Source organism: Malurus melanocephalus, unplaced genomic scaffold (assembly GCF_030028575.1).
Source record: "Malurus melanocephalus ecotype Western Australia unplaced genomic scaffold, MMel_1.1 scaffold_368, whole genome shotgun sequence".
In the NCBI taxonomy this organism is placed as follows: Eukaryota; Metazoa; Chordata; class Aves; order Passeriformes; family Maluridae; genus Malurus; species Malurus melanocephalus.
In genome coordinates, this window is record NW_026623600.1 from 657,650 (window position 1) to 682,463 (window position 24,814).

Here is a 24,814-nt window from a genome sequence, read left to right on the forward strand (position 1 = left end):
ACTGATCACATCCCATGTGCCAGCTCCACAATGATGGTATCAGATTTCTTTGGGATTTAAGATGATCCAACYCTGTAAGGTTTCCTGGGAAGCTGGGTGTTCCAGCCACTCTTCCTGCCAGATCCCYGGAGATGTTTGCACAGTCTGGCTCTTTCCCAAACCAACAGAAGTCATCAGGAGAAGCCCTTGTTCTCACTCTTTAGTGCTTCAGGGCCTTCATTTYCTCATGGAGGATTTCCCCATCAATGCCCATTTCATCCTTTGTTCTCACTGAAGAACATCAGCGAGCAGCTTCTTGCAGCCCCCTGGGCTCCCACTGCTCCTTGTCCATGTCCTGGTGTCTTGGTTTGAAAGACAGGTGTCTGTCAAGGAAGGTGGGAACGTTCCTTGGAATGGAGAGCACMSCCTGACACCCTGTWGGGCAGGGTGGTGCTGCAGCCCCGTTGCACTGATGGATGTGCTCTCGTCCAAGCGCTGATCCTGCACACAGCTCCAGTCCATCTCTCCAGCTCCAGGGCTGCTTCTGGAGCTCCTCTCCTCTGGGAATGCAGTGGGAGCAGTGTCCCAGTGTCCCACAGCCTCAGTTTCTGTGCCAGTAGGGATGTGCAGCTCCTCCTCTCTGGGCGGGGCATCTCCCAATGGGATGATGGAATTCCATGGGTCATTCCCAGAGCCCGGGATGGCCCATGAGCAGAGATGGCCCCGGAGGGTGTTATCAGGGCTGGCTCATGCTGAGGATAAAGAGCTCTGCCCCAGCTGCTTTAACAGCTCATGGAGATGGGGATAGGATACAGACTGCTTTGGGTACACCTTCCATGGAACCTGAGACAAGGGGTCAGTCAGTCCAGCAGCCACTGGCCAGGTATGGTTTGGTCACAGTGAAGTCCTTCCAGAAGCACCGGTGATTCTGCCCTGGGGACAGACCCTGGGGACAATGCAGGGGACTCAGGGCTCTGGTGCCCCATGGAAGTGGCACTCACTCCCCAGAGGAAGGGCCGTAAGCAGCCCTGGCTGTGTGCAGCACACATCAGCTTTCAGTCCCTTGTCTCACAGGGTATATTTTTATTTTTGTTCTGGCACCATTTCTCAGCTCCTGCTGCTGATATGGTGACCCAGCCCCCTGGACACCTTGTTTCAAAGACACCAYGTGTAGGGAGGGACTCCTCCAGCCCTGTCTGAGGGCAGCTCTCCCTCTCCTGCGCTTGGGGTCCTACCTGGAAGCCTCCTCTCACCTGAGTGAGTACTGTTTGAGTCCCCAAGGCAATGTTTCAAAGAGCTGAGGTGTGAGGTAAAACAGGGGTGTTGTGACGTCAGATCTGAGGGACTTTGTTAATTTTTGTAACCTGAAGCTTTCCAGCAGCAATTTAGTAAATCTTGACCCCAAACAGAAATATCTACTTGAAAGAGGTACCAAAAATGTGGAAGCTTTTTTTTTTTTTTTTTTTTTTTTTTTTTTTTTTTTTTTTTTTATTTTTTAGGCATTTCTATTCCAACTGCCTTTCACCAGTACTTGAAGGAGGTTCTCAGCTCTCAGAAAGAATTTGGCAGCCTTCAAAAGGCCTGAGTAATCCATCTGTGATTCCTGGGGTTTGAATGGAGCATCCCTGCCTTTGAATCAGTGTTGAGTGCATCTCGTGTTGTAAAGCAGCGATGTCAGGAGCTCACCCTCGGGGAATGCAGCAGAACATTCTCCACAYGCTGTGTTCTGCTCCAGCAGCTGCCGTGGAGCTGAGCCTTCTCCCGTTCCCTCCCTGGGATTTTCCTTTGTCACTCCCGTGCCGAGGCTCCGTGCACCAGATATTCTGAGAGCTCTTCCCTTTTAGCCSTCCAGATCAAAGTAATTGTGTAAATCACCTGGACTTGCTGTGGGTTGGTGCTTCCTCTGGAAGGCTGTTTGCATTGCAAAACACGCGGCAGGTTCCTGTACCTTAACTCAATTCCCTTCTCCCAAGATCCCAGACTCAGAATTGAGTCAGRGTTTGTGTTGTACCTCTGAACGCAGCCTTGGGCTGGCAGCTCCCACTGCTCCCTGTTCTCACCTCTCTTGGTCTGTCAGGAGCTGGTGGCTGCTGTGGCATCCCCCCTGTGCAGAGCACCAGGCATTGTTCCGGAGGGATAACCCAGCCTGCAGATCCTCTCCACAATTATTCCATGCTCRTTCTCCTCATTCAGTTCCTAATTCGTTCGAATCACCAAAATCAAAACTAATTGGTGGACAAGTCACATGAGGAGAGGCTGAGGGAGCTGGAAAGGGGCTCAGCCTGGAGCAAAGGAGGCTCCGGGGGGACCTTGTGGCTCTGCACAACTCCTGACAGGAGGGGACAGCCGGGGGGGTCGGGCTCTGCTCCAGGGAACAGGGACAGGAGGAGAGGGAACGGCCTCAATTTGCACCAGAAGAGGTTTAGACTGGATATTAGGGAAAACTTTTCCAATTGAAGGTTATCAAGCCCTGGCACCAACCCTGGAAGTGTCCAAAAACCTGTGGATGGGACACTTGAGGATGTGGGTTAGTGGTGAGCACAGTTGGTTGTGCTTGATAATGGTTGCACTTCATAACCTTGGAAGTCCTCTCAAACCTAATGATTCTGGGATTCCATGATCATTAATTGATTATTTGTAGAGGGATCTCCATTTTCTGAACAATGATAGACTAGCAAAAGTTTTTTTCTCTCTGGCAGAGATTTTGTAGAAGAAAAGCTGGGCAGCAAATACGTGGTGGGGAGATCCCTGGATTTTGCGACAACCTTTGAAGAATCAGGGCCTGCCACCCCAGTGTTTTTTATCCTGTCCCCAGGAGTGGACCCCCTGAAGGATGTGGAGAAACATGGTAAATAAATCCCGCCTCTAGGCACACCGCAGCATTGCTATTTATCTGCTGCATAATTATCTRAGCATGACATGCCTGTTTTGTTTTGTTTATTTTTTCTCATCTCTTTGTAGATAATGAAGTAATATGTTAAAAATAGATAATTGTGAGAGGATGGGATGGGATTTTGGTTTGGTTTGATTGTTTTGCTTGAAGTTTTTYTTTTTATATTCATCTAAAGTTTAARTGAAACTTGTCTCTTTCCTGCACTGCCTGTATTCCCAGTGTGGTTCACACTGCAGCAATCTCCRAGCTGGGTTTGTGCACAACCTGTAATTTGTGTCAGAGATAGCTCAGATGCTGTCAGATGCTTGTTGTCGAGAAAGGTTGAACCAGAAGACCCTCAAGGTCCCTTCCAACCTGCTGTTCTATGATTTTATCRTAACTAAAAATAAGCAACAGCTCCCTGTAACAGATTGCTGCTATATGGCGAAGTTTCCTTCCCATTCTTCCTGAGCTGATTTCTGTGTGGATGCTCAGATGTGGAGCTGTCAGAAGGCTCCAGAGCCAAAGGGGCTTCTGTGAGATGCCTCCCTTGAGGAGGCACCGATCCCCTCATGCACCAATGGCTGCAGCCACTGCTGTGCTCCAAAGCTGCCCTTATGTGAATTTGCTCTGGCTCTCAGCTCCTCTGTGAAAAAAATCCCATTTTCAGCCTGAACCAGAGCAGTTTGATGCCTCTGGACACTGGGCTGCTCCAAACTGCCATTCTGCTCCTCAGAAGTGTTTTTCTCTTTCCCCACCAATGTTCTTCACACACATCCCAGGCCATGACTCGATCCCATCCCTGGTGCTTGTGGCACTGGGGGTACAGAGCACATTTAAACTGTGAATCCTGCACCTCAGAGCACAGCAGAGCTGCTGCCTGGGGCTGRGCAGTCCTGGGGCTGAACACCACCAAGGCTGGCACTGACCAGTCACCCCCAGCTCAGCCACCACCCACGAGAGTGGCAGGACAGCAGTGACCTGTTCTTTTCCTCTCCACGCTGCACCTTCTGGGTCATCCCAAARTAAGGTTTGGGTGAGCCTTCACCCACATTCCTGGGAGCAGCTGTCAGAGCWGTTAAACCTCAGCAGGGGGAATTCATGGGCATTGTTTTGTGTTTCAGGCTCTTTCCACCCCCAAACTGGGGCTCATTACTGGGAATTGAAGGGACTCTTCCCCCCAGGAAGCTCCTTTAACACAGCCTGGCTTCCCTTTGGAGCCACGTTGGTGATCCTGTCCCTCACTGCGATTTTCTTGTTCGGGAAATGAAGCACTAAAATCAAACCATGAGTGGTTTAATTGGAATTGTAAAGATGAGTGTAGCTGAGCACCTGGGGTTAGTCAGCCAGAAAAGTTACAGCAAGAAAAAGCGAAAAAAGAARTAATGAAATAAAATCATTGCTCCAGAGCAGCTGCCCTGGCCTTCCAGCTCCCTCGCTGGGGCTGGATTTGGCTCATTATTGATATTTTCTCTGTCCTTCATTAGGTTTTACTAAAGAGCAAGATAATTCCTGTGATTGGAAGACAGCTCCTTGCAGATGCTGCCCACTCATGGGGCCTTTCCTTGGCATCACTGCAGTGAACAGTGCTGGGCTGGAAAYGCTTTGTGCCCTCTCTGAGTGCCCATCCCCTCCCTSCTGCAGCCAGCARGGAGGGAGCAGGGCTGRYATTGCCAGRGCAGSCTCACTGCCATYCCTCTGCACTCCTGTGATGTGGAAATAACTGATATTAATTTATCATTGATCATCTGGTTTGGGGTAGTGCCTTGGTTCTGGGATTTGTCCATCCCCTCTCGAGATGGTGGATCTTGAAGGCAGAGWAGATCAGCAGCTTTCAAAGGTGGCAGCAGCCAGAGATGGTGGGAAAGAGARCTGGAAACCCTAAAATGTGGGGAGAGATGTATCCTATGGAAGCTGTGGAAGGCTCAGCAGAGAGCTGGAGTTCAAATGTTTGCTCTCCTTATTGCCATCTGTTTTCAAYCCTGTACCACGAGATGATTCCTAAGCCTTGCAAGAGAAATCTTTTCCTCGTTTCACTCTAAAACTTGCCTGCTTTCAKCAGGAATGGGGAATTCAGGGAGCACCTGCATGCAGAGATAAGTGCAGGCAATCCCCAGGGATCGGTGCTGACTCCCTGTCTGAGCCCAAATCCATCCTGGGGGATGTTTGTGGGGCTGCTCCCTCCAGCAGCACAAATTAGGGTTTGTCTGCTGAGGACACAGCAGGGAGAGCTGGTTCCAAGCAGCTGCTCCTCCTGTGAGAAGAACAGCAACGGGGGTGCTCTGTCTTTGGGTGACAGATCCAAACCTGGCCAGGAGATTTGCAGCCCTGAGCACAGAAATGGTCTCAGCCACCACAGAGAGAACAGGGGAGGCCAGAGGATCATCACAAACTCTGTGAAGAGACCCTAAAGAGCTGCCTGGCTCGTCCAGAGCAGGGAAAGGAGTGACAGGGTTGGGTTAACAGGGTTTGGGTTCCCAGCCTGCCGGTGCAGAGATGGAGGGGGGACACAAAGTGGCTCCCAGACCACCCCTTCCTGTGGGCTTTGCTGACTCCGCTGGTGCCTTCCCACATGAAGGCACCTCCAGTGATGGTCCATGAGAAATCTGGAGGGGTCACAGCTCTCCAGGTCCCAGACACCTGGGAGGCTGTGCTGAGGCCACAGGAAGCTCTCAGGGGTTTCATTCCAGCTGCCCTCTCCAAATCCAGCTGGCTCCCAGCCATGCTGCTGCACCCAGCCTGCATTGCAGGGGCTTTCCCCCACCCAGTGTGGGTGTTCAAAGCCTGGTTAATCAGCAGGAAGATTTTAATTCCTTATCACTGTATGATGTGTTTTTACACGAGGTTGCAGGGGAATAATTTTCTTTAAACAAGAAGCACTTTGTAATAATGTACCTTTGTGTGGATGCTGCACTGTAATTAAAGGAGTTTGGGAGAAGCTGCTGCTGTTTGAGCACTTGGGCAAGGAGTGGGTGATGATGCCCTAAACCAGAGCCCAGAGAGAATTCAGAGAATCCAAAGCAGTTCTGTTCATGGCAGGGCCTTCAGGGCCATTCAGGGCAGTCCCAGCCCAGCCAGGGGCTGCACCCACAATGGACAATGGCTCACGGCTTTTTCACCCTTTCTCACTTTTGTCCATTTGCACATCGGGATTTGCTGAATCCTCCAATTGCAGCTGCAGCCAATGCAGTCAAAAACTCCAACTTGGCTCCCCCAATTCTCTCTTGTTTCCATCTCTTGGGGCCTGGCACAGGGAGGTGTCCTTGAGTTTGGGGCTGCAGAGGAATTGTTTTGTGTAAAAATGGGAGAGCAGGAGCTCAGCACTGTCTGTGGAGTCTGGAGTTAAACACTGAAGGATTCCAGGGTTACAGAGACATGGAAATGGAGAAGCTGAAATGCTGAGGCGTCAATGAGAACCAAGAGACCTGAAATCAGGAATGTGATAAGAGAGCTGATATCAGGAGGGGGATAGGTCATTGTGAGGGTTTGGTACGGGGGAGCTCTGCTTGGCTGTGACAGGGCCCAGGTATTTCAATTATCCCTTCTTCTCTCCTAGGGAAGAAACTGGGCTACACCTTCAACAACAGGAACCTCCACAACGTCTCCCTTGGACAAGGCCAGGAGGTGGTTGCTGAGCAAGCTCTGGATCTGGCTGCCAGAGAGGGTCACTGGGTCATCCTTCAGGTAGGGGGTCAGTGATCAGTGCTGCCCTTCTCCCAGCTGGTCCCACGGTGGCCCCTCTGTGAGGACAGCCTGGCATTGCTGTCAGGGGACACAGGACACGGTCCCACTGTGTGTCCAGAGCAGCCACCTCTGACCCAGTCAATGCCTTGCTTTGGTCAGGCTGTCAGTTTGGGTTTCTCCTCCTGGAGATGTCTGTGGGGTGTGCAGGAGCCCCTGAGGGCAGGCTGTGCTGCACTCTCTTGTGTCCTTATCTGCTCCATAAAGGAACAAAGAGCTCTGTGAGAGCCTCTGACCTCATCCTCTGCTGCTGCTCACAACTCCTGTGTCTCAGTGAGCACAGCGAGAGGGAAAGCTCTGCAGGGGGGCCGGCTCCTCTGGGTATCCCAAACCAGGGTATCATGGTTTGGATGCTGGCCAAATGCCAGGTACCCACAACACCTGCTGACCTGCTCTCCACCACCACCACTGGGCAGAGGAGAGGGAAAAGAAAAAAAAATAACAAAAGGGTTCATGACTTGATATAAGGATGGGAAAAAACATCCCAGGGACAAAACAGGCTCAACTTAAGTTACAAAGTAAATTTATTACTGCCAGAGTCAGAGGACGATGCTGAGAAGTAAAATAAACCCTTAAAGACTCCTTTCTTCCCCCAACCCCTCCCTCCTTCCCATCAATAGTGCAGAGAGCAGGGTGTGGGGTTGGTCAGTTCAGGGTGTGGGGTTGGTCAGTTCATCACCGGATCACTGCAGCTGCTGAGGGAGAGGAGTCCTTCCCTTGCGTTGCCATGGGGTCCCTCCCACAGGAGACAGTTCTTGGTGAACTTCTCCGGCGTGGTTCCACTCTCACGAGCAGCAGTCCACACACATCTGCTGCAGTGTGAGTCCCCCCACGGGCAGACAGTCGTCCCAAAACTGCTGNCTGTCAGTTTGGGTTTCTCCTCCTGGAGATGTCTGTGGGGTGTGCAGGAGCCCCTGAGGGCAGGCTGTGCTGCACTCTCTTGTGTCCTTATCTGCTCCATAAAGGAACAAAGAGCTCTGTGAGAGCCTCTGRCCTCATCCTCTGCTGCTGCTCACAACTCCTGTGTCTCAGTGACCACGGCGAGAGGGAAAGTTCTGCAGTGGGGCCGGCTCCTCTGGGCATCCCAAACCAGGGTATCATGGTTTGGACGCTGGCCAAATGCCAGGTACCCACAACACCTGCTCTCCACCACCACCACTGGGCAGAGGAGAGGGAAGAGAAAAAAAATTAACAAAAGTGTTCATGAGTCGAGATAAGGACGGGGAGAAAACATCCCAGGGACAAAACAGGCTCAACTTAAGTTACAAAGTAAATTTATTACTTCCAGAGTCAGAGAAGGATGATGAGAAGTAAAATAAACCCTTAAAGACACCTTTCTTCCCCCAACCCCTCCCTCCTTCCCACCAATAGTGCAGAGATCAGGGTGTGGGGTTGGTCAGTTCAGGGTGTGGGGTTGGTCAGTTCGGGGTGTGGGGTTGGTCAGTTCATCACCGGATCACTGCGGCTGCTGACGGAGAGGAGTCCTTCCCTTGTGTTGCCGTGGGGTCCCTCCCATGGGAGACAGTTCCCAGTGAACCTCTCCGGCGTGGTTCCACTCTCACGAGCAGCAGTCCACACACATCTGCTGCAGTGTGAGTCCCCTCACAGGCAGACAGTCCCAAAACTGCTACACCATGGGGTCCCTCGTTCCCTGGGTGCAGTCCCAAGGCCAGGCTGTTCCTTGGGAGCAAAGCCTTTCTCTCCATGGGTCTCCTGCTGGACACAGCCCCCTTTGCCGAATCCGCCCACTCCGGCGTGGGGCCCTCCCTCCTCCACGGGCTGTGGGTGGATCTCTGCACCCTCTGTGGACCCCATGGGCTGCAGGGGGACAGCCTGCTCCACCATGGTCACCATGGGCTGCAGGGGGACAGCCTGCTCCACCATGGTCACCTGCAGGGGGACAGCCTGCTCCACCATGGTCACCATGGGCTGCAAAGGAATCCCAGCTCCAGCACCTGGAGCAGCTCCTCCCCCTCATCCACTGACCTTGGTGTCTGTATCCCTCACATATTCTCAGCCTCTTCCTCCTCCTCTGGCAGAACTACTGTGTCTCCCCCTTTGTTTTGATTTCTTCTTAAATATGTTTTCACAGAGGCGTAACCACCATCTCCAGTTGGCCCAGGTTTGGTCAGTGGCGTGTCCATCATCCTCAGAGCCAACAGCAATTGGCTCTGCTGGACATGGTGGAAGCCTCCAGAAGCTTCTCCCAGGAGCCATCTTTGTGGCATCCCTTACCAAAAACTGGGCCAAGCAAAACCAMCAYACAGGGAATGCTGTGAGCTCTTCTCCCAGCCCCACAGAATGCTYGAGAGCAGTGAGGGTGTGGGGAGAGCTCTGTGTCTGCCAAGGGCTCTCTGGAGCTGCTCATTTAGGGAGGGTTTGGGTTTGCTGATGTGCACTCGGTGATGTCAGCTCTCATTACAGGTTTTGGGAACCCCTCTGATTTCCTTGATGTGGATTATATAAACCTTTATTATCGCTGAATTGTTTGCATAAAATTAGATTAAGACAAAGCTCTGAGTCCTGATCAGAGCCYGCAGGCCTGGTTATGAATTGAAATTAAATACCCTTGATATTTTGATCTTAATTTTTGCCTTTTTTTCTTGCAAGCTCCCTCTAAGGTAAACAATGCTGAGGTTCTCTAGAGCTTTTAATATACAGAGGGCTGCAATCGTGGCATCTGCCTTTGAGGTGGTGCAGAAGGAAATGTGCAGCTCTTTGAACCATTCAGTAATGCAAAGTGAAGAGTTATTTTCTCCAATGCTGGTGTGCTGCTGTAAAAGATCTGTCAGCTGTGCCAGTCTACATGAGCTGTGTCAGTGCTGACAGACAAGCACTGGGGGCCTGAAGGATCTTTATTACATCAATTCCCATCTTCTCTGGTGGTCAGAGCAATCAGAAAGAGATCTCTGCAGACACTGAAGGTTAAATCAGAAAGAATTGCTCCCTGKGAGGGTGGGCAGGCCCTGGCACAGGGTGCCCAGAGCAGCTGTGGCTGCCCCTGGATCCCTGGCAGTGCCCAAGGCCAGGCTGGACATTGGGATGGTGGAAGGTGTCCTTGCTCAAGGCAGGGGTGGGACTGGATGGGCTTTAAGGTCCCTTCCAACACAAACCATTCCATGATTTTATGATTCTGTGATTAAATCAGAAGAGCTGCAGAAATACAATTTCTATGAAAGCACAATGTTGATGGTTGGGCTGGCTGGTTTTCAGGGTGTCTCTGGTGGCCCAGAGCAGGTTCCTCTAAGCTTAGAGAGGAGCTCAATCCAGCTGGGTGACAATCAGGGTACTCCCCTGCATGGGGCAAGCTCAGCTGTGCTCTGGTGGCCCTGGGGACAGGATTCCAGGTGCCAGTGCTGGGTCAGGGTCAGTCAGACATCTAGGATTGCCTCTGGCATGGTCACAGAGCTGGTAACACTTCACACATGCAAATATTCCAGTTCTGTGCTTGGTTTGGAATAAYGGGGTATGGGCAAGAGTGACCCAACAGAGCTCAGAGCTCTTTGTGCCTTGGTGTGTTATCCCAGATTCCTGAGCAATCCAGCATGACCACGAGGAGCTGGAGTTACCCTGGGGACAGAGCTGGGCACAGCCAGCAGGGCTGGGGGCAGGAGCACCAGTGTCACCATCTGGGGCCTGGATCAGGCAAAGGGACCTCGCTGTCACCCGGGCTGACCAGGCTGCTCAGCTCCAGAGCCTTCCTCTGCACTTCCCTTTGTATTCCCAACCCTCCCAGGGGCTGGAGCTCCATGGGACAGGAGGAGGAGGAGGAGCAGCCTGAGGGGCTGACCCTGTGTCCCCTGCATTGACAGCATCACCCTGCTGGTCTAACAGAGTCCTTTGGGGTCAGCAGAGTTCCATGGCAGRGCAGCACCCTTGGGACAAACTGGGCTTTAGTGTGAGCCACTTTCTCAATGCTGAAAACCTGAGCTTTGGCAAAATCATAACCAGACCCCTCCCTGTGAGAACCAGTGAGGAGGGGTCCTCCAGAGGATTCCCCTGCCCTTGCAGTCAGAGGGGGATCACAGCAGAGGATTAGATAGAAGGGGATCACAGCAATATTTGCCATGTGGTTTATCTGGGAAGAGCTTTCCTGCAAGGCTTTGGGTGACAAACACCTCACAAACAGTTCCAGGATTGTTTGTACGAGATTTGGAATGGCACAGACAACTCAATTTACAGCTGTCACTGTCCCAGAATTTGTGGATCATTGCATTAATAATAAAAGGGAGGACAGGGCAGCTCTCAGGAGGCACTCAGGGTAATTTTACCCAGATTAATTAAACTCATTAATTGAAGTCTGTATCCCACCCACAGGACAGTTATCCCCAGGTTTCCCATTTGTTTTTTGGGCAGACAAAAAGCAACTGCTCAGTTTGCTTCTTTATTTTGCTGTCCCCTGACAACAGCTCAGCTCAGGTGGGGCAGAGCTTCCCTTCCAGTCCCTGAATCATCCTTGTGCTCACACACAACGTTCTCCAGGACAATCTGGGTGACTTTTTCACATGTGGCTCGTTACTGACCCTTGACTGGGACCAGGCATGATGACAGTGGAGTACTCTGAGCAGTAAGGAGCTGGGGAATGAGGTTTGTGGGAGTTCAGGGATATTGAGGCAGCTGGGAGGTTGTTATTGGATTACAGGAACAGGATCCCTGCTGTGCTGGCAAGGGCTGCTCTCCTGGGGCCACTTCCTCTCAGTCCTGTTGCTTTCTGACAGGACAAGAGGCAAAATGAAGACAAAACCATCCATGTCTGTCCTGCCAATTTCAGAGCATCTTAGCTTACTCTGAAAATGGAAATTTTCATGAATGACTAGTTTTAACAGCAGAAAGCCACCCAACCTTTCATTTCCATGGGCAGATAACCCCCCTCCCCTGGCAGCGCCTGGCCAGCAGCTCCCTGCTCCTTTAGCACTGTTGCTGTTCCTGTCTGGTGGCTTCATCTTTGCCCAGCCCTGCTACAGAGTGGTGACAGACGAGGAGAGAGTGAAGCCCATGGCTGAAATWTTTCTCTACAAATGGTCCAACTGCAAAATAGGAGCCCCAAAGGCCAAAGTGCAGCTCTTCGAAGGAGACTTTTTTAGCTGAGGGCTGCAGAGACAAACCCAGAACAAACCCAGCAGCTGCTCTCTTGCTATCATTAGCCCTGAGCAGCTGAGCCTGATCTCGAGCTCCACAAAAATCCATTTGATAGCAGGATCAGCCTCTGGGTCTCCTTAGCAACACTTGGCAGGTTTGGAGGGCTTTAAAGCAGCTTTTCCTGGCCATGATAAGGTCCTGATACTTGCAGTTCAGATGTCAGCACTGAGCTTCCACCATCACCTGTCAAAGGTGGTTTGAAGTGTTGGTGAGGACTGATGGRAGGTATCAGCTGGAGGCAGGGGCAGGACAGGGGTGAAATGGCAGCTTGAAAGGCTGAACAAAGCTTTGCACAGATTTAGATATTGGCATCATCATGAAATCATATTTTCCCCAAGATCCTTCTTGTAGACAGGAGGGTTTGGACCTTCCTTTGTGTAACCAGGTGAGCCAAAGGAGAAGATTGGAGGGACAGGCTGCACAAATGCTTGGTGGCCACTGCAGTGCAGGGGACAGAGAGGGCAGGGGTGGCTCATCCTTTTGGGGCCCCTCAGACCTGATTCCAGGGGCTGGGAAGCAGTGGCTCCATGCCTGGGTAACACATGGGCTCATCTGTACAGARCAGGAGAAGCAGAAAAAGGGGACCCTGAGGCTGTAAGGACAGTTTTGCAGCCCGTGTTCAGCTGGGAGCAGTCATGGATCTCCCACCAGGCTCAGGCATGAGAAGGAACCTGRGGAAGGTACATGGCTGCAGCCCCACTCCTGAAAGTGTTTAGTCCAATGAACAAGTCAGGTGCACAAAATACCTCCAGCAATCACAGCTCTTACATGAACAGTTCCCCTCTTCTGCACCAGTTACTGTTTTTTGGGTTTTGATTTTTTTGGGGTTTTGGGTTTTTGCTTTTTCATGTTTATTTTTTCAATTTTTATTTTTGCCCTCATTAATTACCACTTCTAGCTAAGAGAACTTTTTTTGGGGTAGGGAGGAAACAAGATTTTATTTTTCATGATGCAAATACCAGTGCAGATGTTTGACTATTCCAGAATAACTCAAAGAAAAGAAAAAGGGAAACAGAAAAAAAGGGGATTTTTCCCCTGGTAACCTGTTATAGTGGAAGTTGTCCCTGTCCATGGGAGGGAGTTGGAGCTGAATGAGCTTCCAGGTCCTTTCCAACCCCAAGCATTCCATGATCCTAAGTCACAGAAGTCATCCCTTGGCTTGTAGGTCTCAGCTCTGACAAATGGGCATTTTCTGCTTAAGGAAAGAAGTGCCAGAAATCTCTTGGTTGGTTTTGTYGGGGTGGGCCATGGCTCTGTGCTGGTCCCCAGCAGGCAGGAGCCTGCAGAGTCTGGTCACTGTGGAGGTCCCACCTGAGCTGCTGTTAACAATGATTCCCACTGTCCATGAGGAGGGGGCTGAGGCAAAGAGCAGACCCAAAATTTATTTTAAAGCAGGTTTTCTCAAATATGTGAACCCACTGCTCTRGCACTCTGGGAATCCACCAAATGCACCAGGAATATGCAGATGGAAAAAAAAAAATGCACATATTGGTAGCTCAGTCCTCCTACTTYGATATTCCTCTCAGGCTAGAAGGAAAATTTGATTAGGTTTTGTATTCTTATTGGCAAGTGTGGGAGAACTGCAGGTTCTGTCGAGTGGAATTCTCTGTGGGTCATTCAGCCAGAAAMCAGATTTCCTTCCCAGGGATTTTGAGTTTCTCTCTATCCCTTTTGCCCTGAGCAARCCAACTTTCTCTGTTTGCCAAGACGTGAGATGGAGTTACCTGGGTGAGAAGCACCCCCGGTCCTGTGGGGTCAGCTGAGCCCTTTTCCCAGCAGTGGGAGGGCAGAGCACAGCCCTGCAGCACCAGCCCAGGGCAATCCCAGCAGCTGGAGTGCACAAACCCAAGGAAACAGCACAGGAAGCATATTCCAGTGAGAGGAGATTGGTTTCTTTAAAGCCTGTTCCATGGCTTTAAAGGGAGGAGGTGCCTGGGGGCTGCAGCAGTGGCTCTGGGGGAAGGTGACCTGAGCAGATCCACCTGGAGCATCCTGGGGGTGCCACCAGGGCTGCAGCAGCTCCTCTTGGGGATCTTCAGCATGCAGAACCATCACCCCTGGCCTCTGCTGGTTCCTCTGGGTTTCCATCCTCCCCAGCTGTGTCTCTGAGGCTGCACTGATGGAGCAGCTGCCAGAGCAGGGTGTTATCCCAGGGCAGGATGGCAGGGGAACACACAGCTCAAGAGTATGGGTGGCACAGACACCACATTTCCCACAGACCCAGGGAACAACCTTCCACACCCTCCMAGGGGGAGCATTCTGTGGCAAGCCTCTCCCTGTGGCCTTGGATGTTATCGATWAGCAACTTCTGTGTGTGACATTTTACAACAAGAAATAGAGATTTGTAACTAASYAGAAAAAGGYAAAAGAGCTCAGCTGCTGTAAAAGGAGACRTTTGGTTACCAACAGAGGAGGATTTTTGAGACCTTAATGCTCTCCAGCTGCGATGAAGAATCCAGGGGSTRSCTGCTTAAAAGGAGATGYTTGGGGTACCAGCTTAGGAGCATTTGTGGARGAACCATGGAACATTCTGGAGAGAGAGTCTCGAGGGTTGTSCTGTGAGATAACAAAGGGCTGACACTGGGCACCTTTCCCCTGTGCCAACAGCACTCCGTTTGGAAGGGCAGGCACAGCTCATTGCTCCTCATTGTCCTGGGGACAGGAATAGCTGGACCCACAGCTGGAGGGGCTCTGTGCAGTGCTGGGGATTTTCAGCCTTGAGAAGAGATGACCTGTGGGTTCCATCACGCTGGATGGTGCAGAGTGAAGGGCAGAATCTCCCCAGTGGTGTCTGGTGACAGGACAAGGGGTAATGGGGACAACCTGACATCCAGGAAATTCCATTTAAACATAATTACAATCTTTTTTTTTTATGCCCTGTGAATGGCCAAGTACTGGAGGAAGTTGTCCGCAGAGTTTGTGGCATTTTCATCCTTAGGACACATCCTGCAGGCACCTGAACATGTTCCTGGGTCACAGGCAGTGCCTGACCCTGCTGTGAGCAGAGGGCTGGGACTGGGGGATGCCAGAGGTGTCTCCAGCCCCAGTGACTCTGTGATCTCTGCTTTCCCACAGGTTTAAGCTCTGCTTTAGTCCCAGGTTATCCATGGATGTGGTTTTTCCATWGCCTGCAGCCTCCTCTGTGCAGGGAGGCAGGAGTTTGGCACTCCAGGGAGCGCTGAGCTGTGAGTTAGCACAAACTGTGCTGCTCTGCTCCCCTCCCAGAAGCCTTTTGCTGATCCAGTGGCCATCACGGTCCCCAAATAGGGTTTATCAGCTTAATGGCAAAGACACAGAGAAATTTGTTTGTATTTGTTCAGATGCATGTTAGAATGCACTGGTGCAGGGAAGAGTTCAGACATTAGATATTCCCAATTTAATTGTAGTCTTCATCCATTAGCCAAAGTGTCACTTCYCTCTCTTTGTGATCAAGTTAATTTAATTCTTGAGCATCTTTCCATTTTCCCAGGTTGCTGCTTCACTGAGCCAGGTTCATGTATTAAATTGAATAACAGTGAGCTTCTGGAGAAAATTGTGAGATTGGTCACTGTATGATAAATCACAGAATCCCAGCATGGGTGGGGTTGGAAGGACCCCTGGAGATCATCTCCAGCCCCTCTGCCCCAGCAGGATTCTCTGGAGCACAGGATCCCACCCAGGTGGGTCTGGATCTCCCCAGGGAAGGAGCCCCCCATCCTCTCTGGGCAGCCCATCCCGGGGCTCTGCCACCCTCACGGAGGAGAAATTCCTCCTCAAGCTCAGGCAGAACCTCCAGGGGGTCCCTTTGTGCCGCTGTCCCTGTCCTGTCCCTGGRCACTGCTGGGGTCAGTCCGGCCCTGGCTGCTCTGCTCTCGCCCCTGAGGTGTTTGTGCTCATGGGAAAGGTCCCCTYGGGGTTGTCTCTTCTGCAGGGRSAGCAGCCCCAGCTCCCTCAGCCCTTCCTCAGTMCCCTCATCATCTTCATGGCCCTCACTGGACCCTCTCCAGCAGTTCCCTGTGGTCCCTGAGCTGGGAAGACCAGGACTGGACACAGCTCCAGGGGCAGAGCAGAGGGGCAGGGTCACTCTCTGGCCAGGGAATGCTCTTCCTGCTTTCCCCCAGGATCATACTGCTCCCAGGATGCTCTGCTGGCTCAGGGACAGCTCATTGTCCCCCAGGATCCCACTGCCTCTGGCTCCCAKGACACTCTGCTGGCTCAGGGACAGCTCGTTGTTCCCCAGGATCACAGGTGCTGCCCCTCAGCGCTGCTCCAGCAGCCCAGCCCAGCCCGTGCTGGTGCCCAGGGCAGTTGTGGGATGTCCTGTGTGTGACATTGCCCGCTCACAGCACACATCGGGGTCTGGCACGGAGCCTCTGGCTCAGGACAGCCCCATTTCCCTGCCAGCCATGGCATCTTCTCATTCCTGGAGGGAGAAATGCTCACCCGACCTCCAGATCTCATTCAGCATTTCTGKACAGATGCTCTGATCACAGAATCACCCAGGTTGAAAGAGACCTTTGAGACCACCCAGTGCCACTGTGACCCCAGAACCACCATCATCACCCCTCAGCCTTGTTCCCAAGTGCCACATCCAGCAGCCCCTCCAACACTTCCAGAGACAGCGACCCCACAACCTCACTGGCGACTTGTTCCACTGCCTGACCACTCTTTCAATGATTATTTTCTCCCCTGATATTTAATCTRAACTTCCTAGAATGATGTAAGGCCATTTCCTTCCATGTCTTCTCATGGACACGGGTGCTTCCCTCTGAGGAGGAGCAGAGAAGAGCCCCAGTTTGTGGGGCAGAGCTGATCAGTCTGGCCCAGCACAGAGAGCAGGGAACCTCATGGGCAGRACAAGAGGGGCAGATGGGGTCAGAGGAGAGGCTGAAGGATGGGTTATTTGTGTTTGCTCTGGTGTGCTGGGTCCTTCCCCTGACTGGGGAGGGAAAGAGACTCTTTATAGGAGCAGGCAGTGGCAGGACATGGGGGAATGGCTTTAGATTGGCAAAGGGCAGGGATGGATGGGATATTGGGCAGGAATTGTTCCCTGGGAGGGTGGGCAGGCCCTGGCACAGGGGGCCCAGAGCAGCTGTGGCTGCCCCTGGATCCCTGGCAGTGCCCAGAGCAGCTGTGGCTGCCCCTGGATCCCTGGCAGTGCCCAAGGCCAGGCTGGACATTGGGGCTGGGAGTGACCTGGGACAGTGGGAGGTGTCCCTGCCATGGCAGGGSTGGCACTGGATGRGYTTTYRTGTCCCTTCCAACCYAAACCATTCCATGGKTCTGGGATTCTGTGSCACCAYGTCCCAGTCCAGGCTGGTTCCATCTCATGCCCCCCATGCCCTGGGCAGAGCAATGCCCTTCCCTGTCCCTTTGGGTCCCCCAGCACGATGCAGTGAGCTGGGCTGTGCAGCCTGGCTGGCTGAGGGATGGAACTGCAGGGAATGTTTTCCAAGGGATCTCACCTGAGAATGAGACTTTGTACAAACACCAGCTCTCCTTGTTCCAGAGGGGATTTGTGACGGGGGCTGATGGAGAGGGGTTCTGTCAGAAGTGGGCAGGTCCCCAGCGAGGGGAGCGTGTGCTGCTCTGTGTGCATGTGATGCTATTTCTGATGGTTACCACGGCAACGCCTTCGTCCTGTGATGTGTGTGCTGCCTTGAGAGGTGCAAACACAGCGAGGGGCTCGTGAGAGAGTCCCAGAGAGAGGGACTGGGCTGCCATGGTCCTGCAGGTGCACCCCAGCCCTTCCCACAGACCCCACAGACCCCATGGACCCCACGGACCCCACAGACCCCACAGACCCCACAGACCCCACAGACCCTCACCCCGCAGTGGCTGCCCTGAGCCACCCAGCAGAGAGAGGGGGATGGCACTGGGGGTGAGCAGCAGGGACGGACAGAGGGCAGGGAATGGGCAGTGTGGTCAGTGCTGATGGTCAGTATGGTCAGTATGGGCAGTGTGGTCAGTGCTGATGTCAGTGTGCAGGGGATGGTCAGTGTGATCAATGCTGATGGTCAGTGTGGTCAGTGCTGATGGTCAGTGATGGTCAGTGTGGTCAGTGCTGTTGGTCAGTGTGGTCAGTGCTGTTGGTCAGTGCTGATGGTCAGTGTGGTCAGTGCTGATGGTCAATGATGGTCAGTGTGGTCAGTGCTGATGGTCAGTGATGGTCAGTGTGGTCAGTGCTGTTGGTCAGTGTGGTCAGTGCTGTTGGTCAGTGCTGATGGTCAGTGTGGTCAGTGCTGATGGTCAATGATGGTCAGTGTGGTCAGTGCTGATGGTCAGTGATGGTCAGTGTGGTCAGTGCTGTTGGTCAGTGCTGATGGTCAGTGTGGTCAGTGCTGATGGTCAATGATGGTCAGTGTGGTCAGTGCTGATGGTCAGCGTGCAGGGGATGGTCAGTGTGGTCAGTGCTGATGGTCAGTGTGGTCAGTGTGGTCAGTGCTGATGGTCAGCATGCAGGGGACAGTGTTTCACGCTGTTTTTGTCCCAGCAGCCTTTGGCCCCATCCTGCACTGCCCCGGCCGGCCGTGGACTGACCACTGCCCACTGCTGCAGCCCTGGTGTGAGCTGGGATCCCCAGGGCAGGGGCTGCAGCACCTGCTCAATTCTRATTTTTGGGCTACGAAAGAGCTGTGATAAATCCTTCATTGTTTTGGGGTGCGTGGGGTAAATGTGCCTTTGGGGGTTTGGGATGAGGAGGGTGTGGAGCTGCTCGGGGTGGGGTTTAGGGACAGAGGGTGGGGAAAGCAGGAAGGGGTGGACAGGCTGAGCAGAGGGGTGGACAGGCTGGCTGAGCCCCTCTTTGTCCTGAACAGGGTCTGGGGGTGGCCTGTGGCACTGGGGGGAGGGGGGGTCCAAAACAAGCAAGAAAAGGGTTTTTTGAGGGACCAGTAGCTCAGCTGTGCTTGGTGTTCAGGCAGCAGTGCCTGTGTGGGCTCGTATTGATAATTGACACATCACTCAATTACTGTGACCGTGTGGGCTCTCATTAGCTGTGTTCTCTCAGGTTTGGTATCTGACTGCTGAGAATTAATTTTCAAAGTTTCCTTCAAACCTGTGAATCCCTTGCATGGCATCTCCGCCTGCCCTGGGCAGATACACTCAGTTGAATCATGAATCCTTAGGACCAGCCTATGTTTTGTTGCACATATTCCTCTTTTTCATCCCTTCTGTCTCAAAAGGACGGGTTATAAATGCACTCAATTATCGCTGGATTGGAAATATTCCCAAAGTTGGCTGTTAGCAGRCAGTGATACCACAAATAAAGATCACTGATGTCATGTCAACACAAGCAAAAGCAATTATTTTTGAGCCATCTAACACCACAAAAGCAGATKTGGGAAGAAACTACCAATTAGAGATGAAAACACTTAAGGTCAGGTATGCAGGCTACGATTAAACTGATACTTAATGCATGATTTTTCTTTTGATATTTTGTTGAGCTCTTTCCCTGTTTTATTAAATCTCTGTGGTGTTGGAAGCACTTTGGTTGCAGGTTTGAGTCCACTCCTGCCTGATTGTGTTTGACTTGTGTTTGTAGAGTGAGTTGGTTGTCTGGGCTCTGGGGATGATCTCATCTCCTGAAATCCTGAAACCCTGAAATCCTGAGTGCATCAGGCCAGCCCTGCAGCAGCACTCAGGTGTAATTGCATTTTCTCTACTGCTCCTCACAGTCCTTGTTTGTGAGGAAGCAGCCCCAGACCACGATCCCTTTGTCCAGGCATCTCCTCCTCATCTCCCCCCACACCCCAGACTCCATTTCATCCACGTCATGTGAGCACAACCCTAAATCACTTCAGGTGAGGGACCTGAATTTCCGCARTTCCCAATAACAAATATTGCTCCTCAGCCATGAAAATCCAATTTGGGGCAACAAAACTGGAGGCAGCAAAGTGTCCATGGCTTCCCCAAACAACAATTCTCTTGTCTCACACCCTGTGGTCCATCTGAGTGCTGACCCATCCCTCCAGCAGGTTCAGATCCTGGTAAGAGTCAGTGATAGCCACATGTCTGTCCCAGTGCCTGAAGGAGCTCTTTCCACATGCAGCTCACCAGAGGCACCTGAAACCTCACAAAAAGCAGCTGAAACCTCACAAAAAGCAGCTGAAGCCTCCACCAGAATAGCCAGGGGAGGTTTCTGTGTCCCACATGAGGGGGCTCCCGGGGTGTCCCTCTGGCACCAGTCCACAGACAGCCCGAGGTGCTGCCAGCCCAGCTCCTGCCTGGCACAGGCACATCCACCATCTCAGGAAAAGGGGRTAGGGATGGTGCAGATGTGCAGGGACGTTGGCACAGGGCAGTCATGGACTCACCWTCCCYGGAAGTGTTCAAAAACCACGTGGATGTGGCACTTGGTTTTATGGTGAGCATGGTGGTGGTGGTGGTTGGATTTGGTGATTTTAAAACGTTTTTTCCAGCATTTACCACTCTGTGTTTCTCTCTGTGATGTTAAGCTCAGCTCCACTCTGTGATTCTCTYAACTCCCCAAACACCCTGAAGCAGTAAATTGGCAGTTTAGTTCTGTGTCATGTGAAAATGCACTTGCACTTTTCTTTCAAAGCGTGCAGCCTGCTCTGTTCATCCTGCACCCCTCTGCTCTCTCCAAATGAGTGAGTCCTTATTGATGAAGTGTCTCCTTCTGTGGGAGTTAAATCCTTTTGGATTTAAGAGGAGTRGGAACYGGGTGCTGTTCACAAGATGAAGGCYCACCAGGGATTTATGGAGTGGCAAAATAATGTTTGCAGTTTTATTCTCTGTTCCTTTGATTGCTTTTGCATTGTTCAGCATCGAACTGTTATTTGCAGGAAATAACCGTGAGGGCTCTGGGATCTCTTCCCTGAGTGATAATAGTTAATTTTGAACCCATCAGTGTGTCTATCTGTAGCTGGGGTTGTTTTCCTGAGTGCATTACTTTGCATCTATCACCAGTGAATTTCTTCTGCAGCGTCATTGYCAGTCACTGAGAATGATGGCATCCTCCTGCCGTTCTTCACCAGCAGCTTGATTTTCAGCACTTGGAATTACTTTGTCTTATGAGTAATTTTGTCAGCTCACTAATCATTTGCTCTTTCAGATGACTTTTGATACRGTGAGGAGCTGAAACTCCATCAGTACTTTCCCAGTGCTGTTACCTGCGTTTTGGCTGGTTGAGAGCCTGTGAGATCTTCCCTTTTATCTGCAGTGGGAAGATGAATGGGTGGTATTGATGGAAATCCTAACCCAGGGGTACCCTGACCTCACAGAGGCAATTCCTCCTGTGTGCAGGGCTGTTCCTGATGCTGGGGTGCCTGGGGAGCTCCCCTCTGCAGTCCTGAAGGAGTTGATGGGGGTGAACTGCTGTGTTTAACTCCCGAAGGCACCTGAGCCCCTCGTGCTGCTCCCTACCTGCCTGGGGTGGGATGGGGCAGAATGTGGGGTTAAAGTGAGAAAATCCGTGGGTTGAGATCCAGACAATTTAATAGGAAAGCCAAACCCACTCAGGCAAGGAAGCAAACCAAGGAATTCATTCCCCATTTCGCGGGTGGGCAGGGGCTCAGCCACCCCCAGGGGTTCTGTCACAGCCCGTGGTGCCTGGGGAAGGCAAAGGCCACCACTCCTGACATTCCTCCCTTCCTGCTTCCCCTGCTCTGTGCTGAGCAGGATTCCACATGCTTGGGACATCCCTGGGGTCAGTGGGGACAGCTGGGACAGCTCCTTGTGCCCCAGCCAGGTCCCTTGGCCGTGTCCATCCCTCCCAAKGACCAGCACTGCTCCAGCACAGCYCCAAACCCAGYCTGGGGCAACTCCTGGGGACAAGAGCAGCTCCAYCCCACACCAGCTCAGGCTTGACAGCCCCAGTTTAGCTCTGAAATGGGCTGGAACTTCGAGATTCCTGGTTTTTCCCACCCCCATGGTTATTTCCTGCTGCCCCCTGAGCTGTGCTGCTGCCCTTCCACAGATGGGTCCTTCTGGATGGAAACCATCTGCTCCTACTCACCTCTGATCATTTATTACCTCCTCAGCTTCTCTGAACAATTTTCATCTGCTGCTTCAGTTTAGGAGTCCAAAAATTAGGAGATGGAAGCATCTCTTATTTGAGGAGAGGCTGGGGTTATTTAACCTCCAAAAGCTGGGGTTTGTTGGTGTGTTTAGATCCCTCATGGCAGGGCAAGTGCAGAAGATGGAGTCAGACTTTTGACAGGGGTGCCCAGTGAAGGAGCAAGAAGCAAAGGACTCAAATTGAGATAAGGGTTTCCCTTAAACATTAATTTCATGTCACTTCACTATATTATGCTATTTTTTCATTTCTGTTTTTAATTTATATATATATATATATTTTATATTTTTAGATTTTAATTTATTTTTTCATTTATTATAAAATTTTATAATTTTTATTTTGTATTTATAATTTTTGGCACTTATTGCTCAGACAGGCTGTGGAGGCTTCAGCCTTGCAGATCTCCAAGCCCCAGCTGCTCTGGCTGACCCTGCTCAGGGCAGGAGGGTGAGGTGGGYCATCTCCAGCCTCAGAGTTTCCATGATTCCACCAGGCTCTAACAGTGAGACCCTCTCCAGGGAATATTCCTGCAAATATGAGCTGCTTTGGGGTGGYCTGGCCTTTCATGGGCACTCCCTGCAGACCTCAATCATGCTATAGTTTAATAGACTTTCTGGTAGGTTCCTGTTTTCTGGGAAAAAGGCGTTATTATTAGTTTTTATGGTTTTCAAAATATTGCTTCATGCCATATTTTTTGACCTTACCATTGCTGGGTTTTKTRCTCTTTTCTTTTTTTCTCRTTTGGACAAAATTTCCACTTTCTGAAGAATGTAATTTTACCCCTAATAATCTCCATTACTGTGCTATTTAACCATGACAGCTCCTTTCTGCCCCCATTTTTAGGTGATATATATTTATTCTCAGCCTCTAATATGGTTCCTTTATGTAATTTCTTTGCCACCTCCAAGCAGTTTATCTTTCTGGTGGCCGCTTTTCATTCAGGTTGAGCAAATTCCTTGTCCTTTCCTTGAGTAGGATAAATCACCATCCCCAGTGCCTATGAACACAGCCAGTTTGGATTGCACACCTGCCTTTAAAACAAGGGTGGTTTAGCCCACAAATCCCATTCCTGATATAACAAAAAGCTGTTTGTTTTCTTGCCTGGAAACTGTAATGTTGTATAGGACTCTGGGGGAAAAGCTGAGGCTTGGCTTCATCCARTTCACCATCTCCCCACAATTCTGCCTAATCTTCTGAGAGATGTGACCAAYTAGTTGCATGAATAAATAAATCCTTTATGCTAGAGGACTTTGTGGAACCATCTGCTTGACTTCTTTGCCCAGGAACTGCTACCGAGGGTCCTCACTGAATTTCTGATAAAAATGAACAAATGTTTTCATCTGAGCTTGGTGGATCTGGGGGGAAGAATAACAACTGGTCCTTGGTAATAACAAATCTGCTCCCCAGGAAWAACAATTCTGCTCCCTGGGAATGACATCAGCTGGTGTTGCTGAAATGAGGAGAATTCCAGCACGGAGAACCCAACCAGCCCAGATGTGCCTTGCTGCTCTGGTGCTGATTTATATAGATTATTTTGAATTTWAAATTGTTTTTGGTGCCTGTGGATCTTTGGGGCTGGGAGCTGCACACAGGGMCTGCTGGGACAAGTCCCAAATTCCAGAGTGCATCCATTGATGGGGTGGGTTTGGTTCCTACTGAGCACATGGGGTTTTATGGGGGTGCTGACCAAGCCCTGTCCCTTTGTCCCTGCCAGAACATCCACCTGGTGGCCAAATGGCTGAGCTCTCTGGAGAAGAAGCTGGAGCAGCACAGCGAGGGCAGCCACCCCGATTTCCGTGTGTTCATCAGCGCAGAGCCGGCACCGTGCCCCGAGAGCCACATCATCCCCCAGGGCATCCTGGAGAACTCCATCAAAGTCACCAGCGAGGCYCCCACGGGCATGCACGCCAACCTGCACAAAGCCTTGGACAACTTCAGCCAGGTGGGAATGCAGAGGGGCTCGGGGAGGGGCTGCTGAGCCCTCTGGGGCAGGGTGGACGTGGCCTCTCTGCTCCCCTTGCATCACAGAGCCTCTGGGTCCAACCCTCCCCCTGCTCCTCCCCACAGTCCAGGCACTGAGGCACTGATCTCTTCCCCACAATCCAGGCACTGAGGCACTGATCTCTTCCCCACAGCCAGGCACTGAGGCACTGATCTCCTCTCCACAGCCAGGCACTGAGGCACTGATCTCCTCCCCATAATCCAGGCACTGAGGCACTGATCTCCTCTCCACAGCCAGGCACTGAGGCACTGATCTCTTCCCCACAGCCAGGCACTGAGGCACTGATCTCCTCCCCACAATCCAGGCACTGAGGCACTGATCTCTTCCCCACAGTCCAGGCACTGAGGCACTGATCTCCTCCCCACAGCCAGGCACTGAGGCACTGATCTCCTCCCCACAAGCCAGGCACTGAGGCACTGATCTTTTCCCAAGCACTGATTTTCTCAGGAGAGGGTTCAGGTGACCCTGAGAGAGCTCTTTTCTGCAGCAGTCACAGGACACCAGCCTTCTGAGCAGTTTAATCATTTTCTCCCCRGTGTGTGATCCTCAAAAGGCTCCTTGGGTACAGAATCAAATTCCCACTGCAGCATCGGGACCCTTGGTCACATTCCATTGATTTCTGTCTCTGGGTCGCTCCTTTTTGGGCTGTGAGTGACATGTGGGATCTGAGCAAAGCCATGGCAGGTGAGCAGGTTAAACCTGCCTGTTCTGCCTGCAGTTTAACTGGGGCTGGAGGCTCAGAGCTGCTGATCAGGTCACAGCCCACATCCCTCTCTGGAGCAGCACAGGGAAAACACAACGGGTGTTGTGCCCAAAGGTCATTCAGCCCGAGTCCTTGCTGACATCAGGAGTGTTACAAACCAGAGCTTGACACTGCAGGGAGCAGCTGCTCTGCCAGGGTCTGGGGTGGGCTGTGGGAAAGGGTCTGACCCACAAGAGCAGCCCATGGCAGGGGGCTCAGTGTGTTCATGGCACAGAAACCCTCCTGCCACAGCAGGCACCGACCCCCCTGCGCTGCTGGCACTGCAGCAGAGCCGCCTGTCGAGGGGGGATATGATGGAAA

General features: G+C 51.8%; 1 protein-coding gene across 1 annotated transcript in view; it reads left to right on the top strand.

Annotated features, from left to right (window-relative positions):
- Nucleotides 1-24,814, top strand: part of DNAH9 (dynein axonemal heavy chain 9) — a 189,280-nt gene that overhangs the window by 137,879 nt on the left and 26,587 nt on the right. Inside the window, 3 exon segments of the mRNA XM_057378622.1 lie at nucleotides 2,679-2,827; nucleotides 6,408-6,535; nucleotides 23,464-23,691. Coding sequence (XP_057234605.1) covers nucleotides 2,679-2,827; nucleotides 6,408-6,535; nucleotides 23,464-23,691 — 505 coding nt within the window.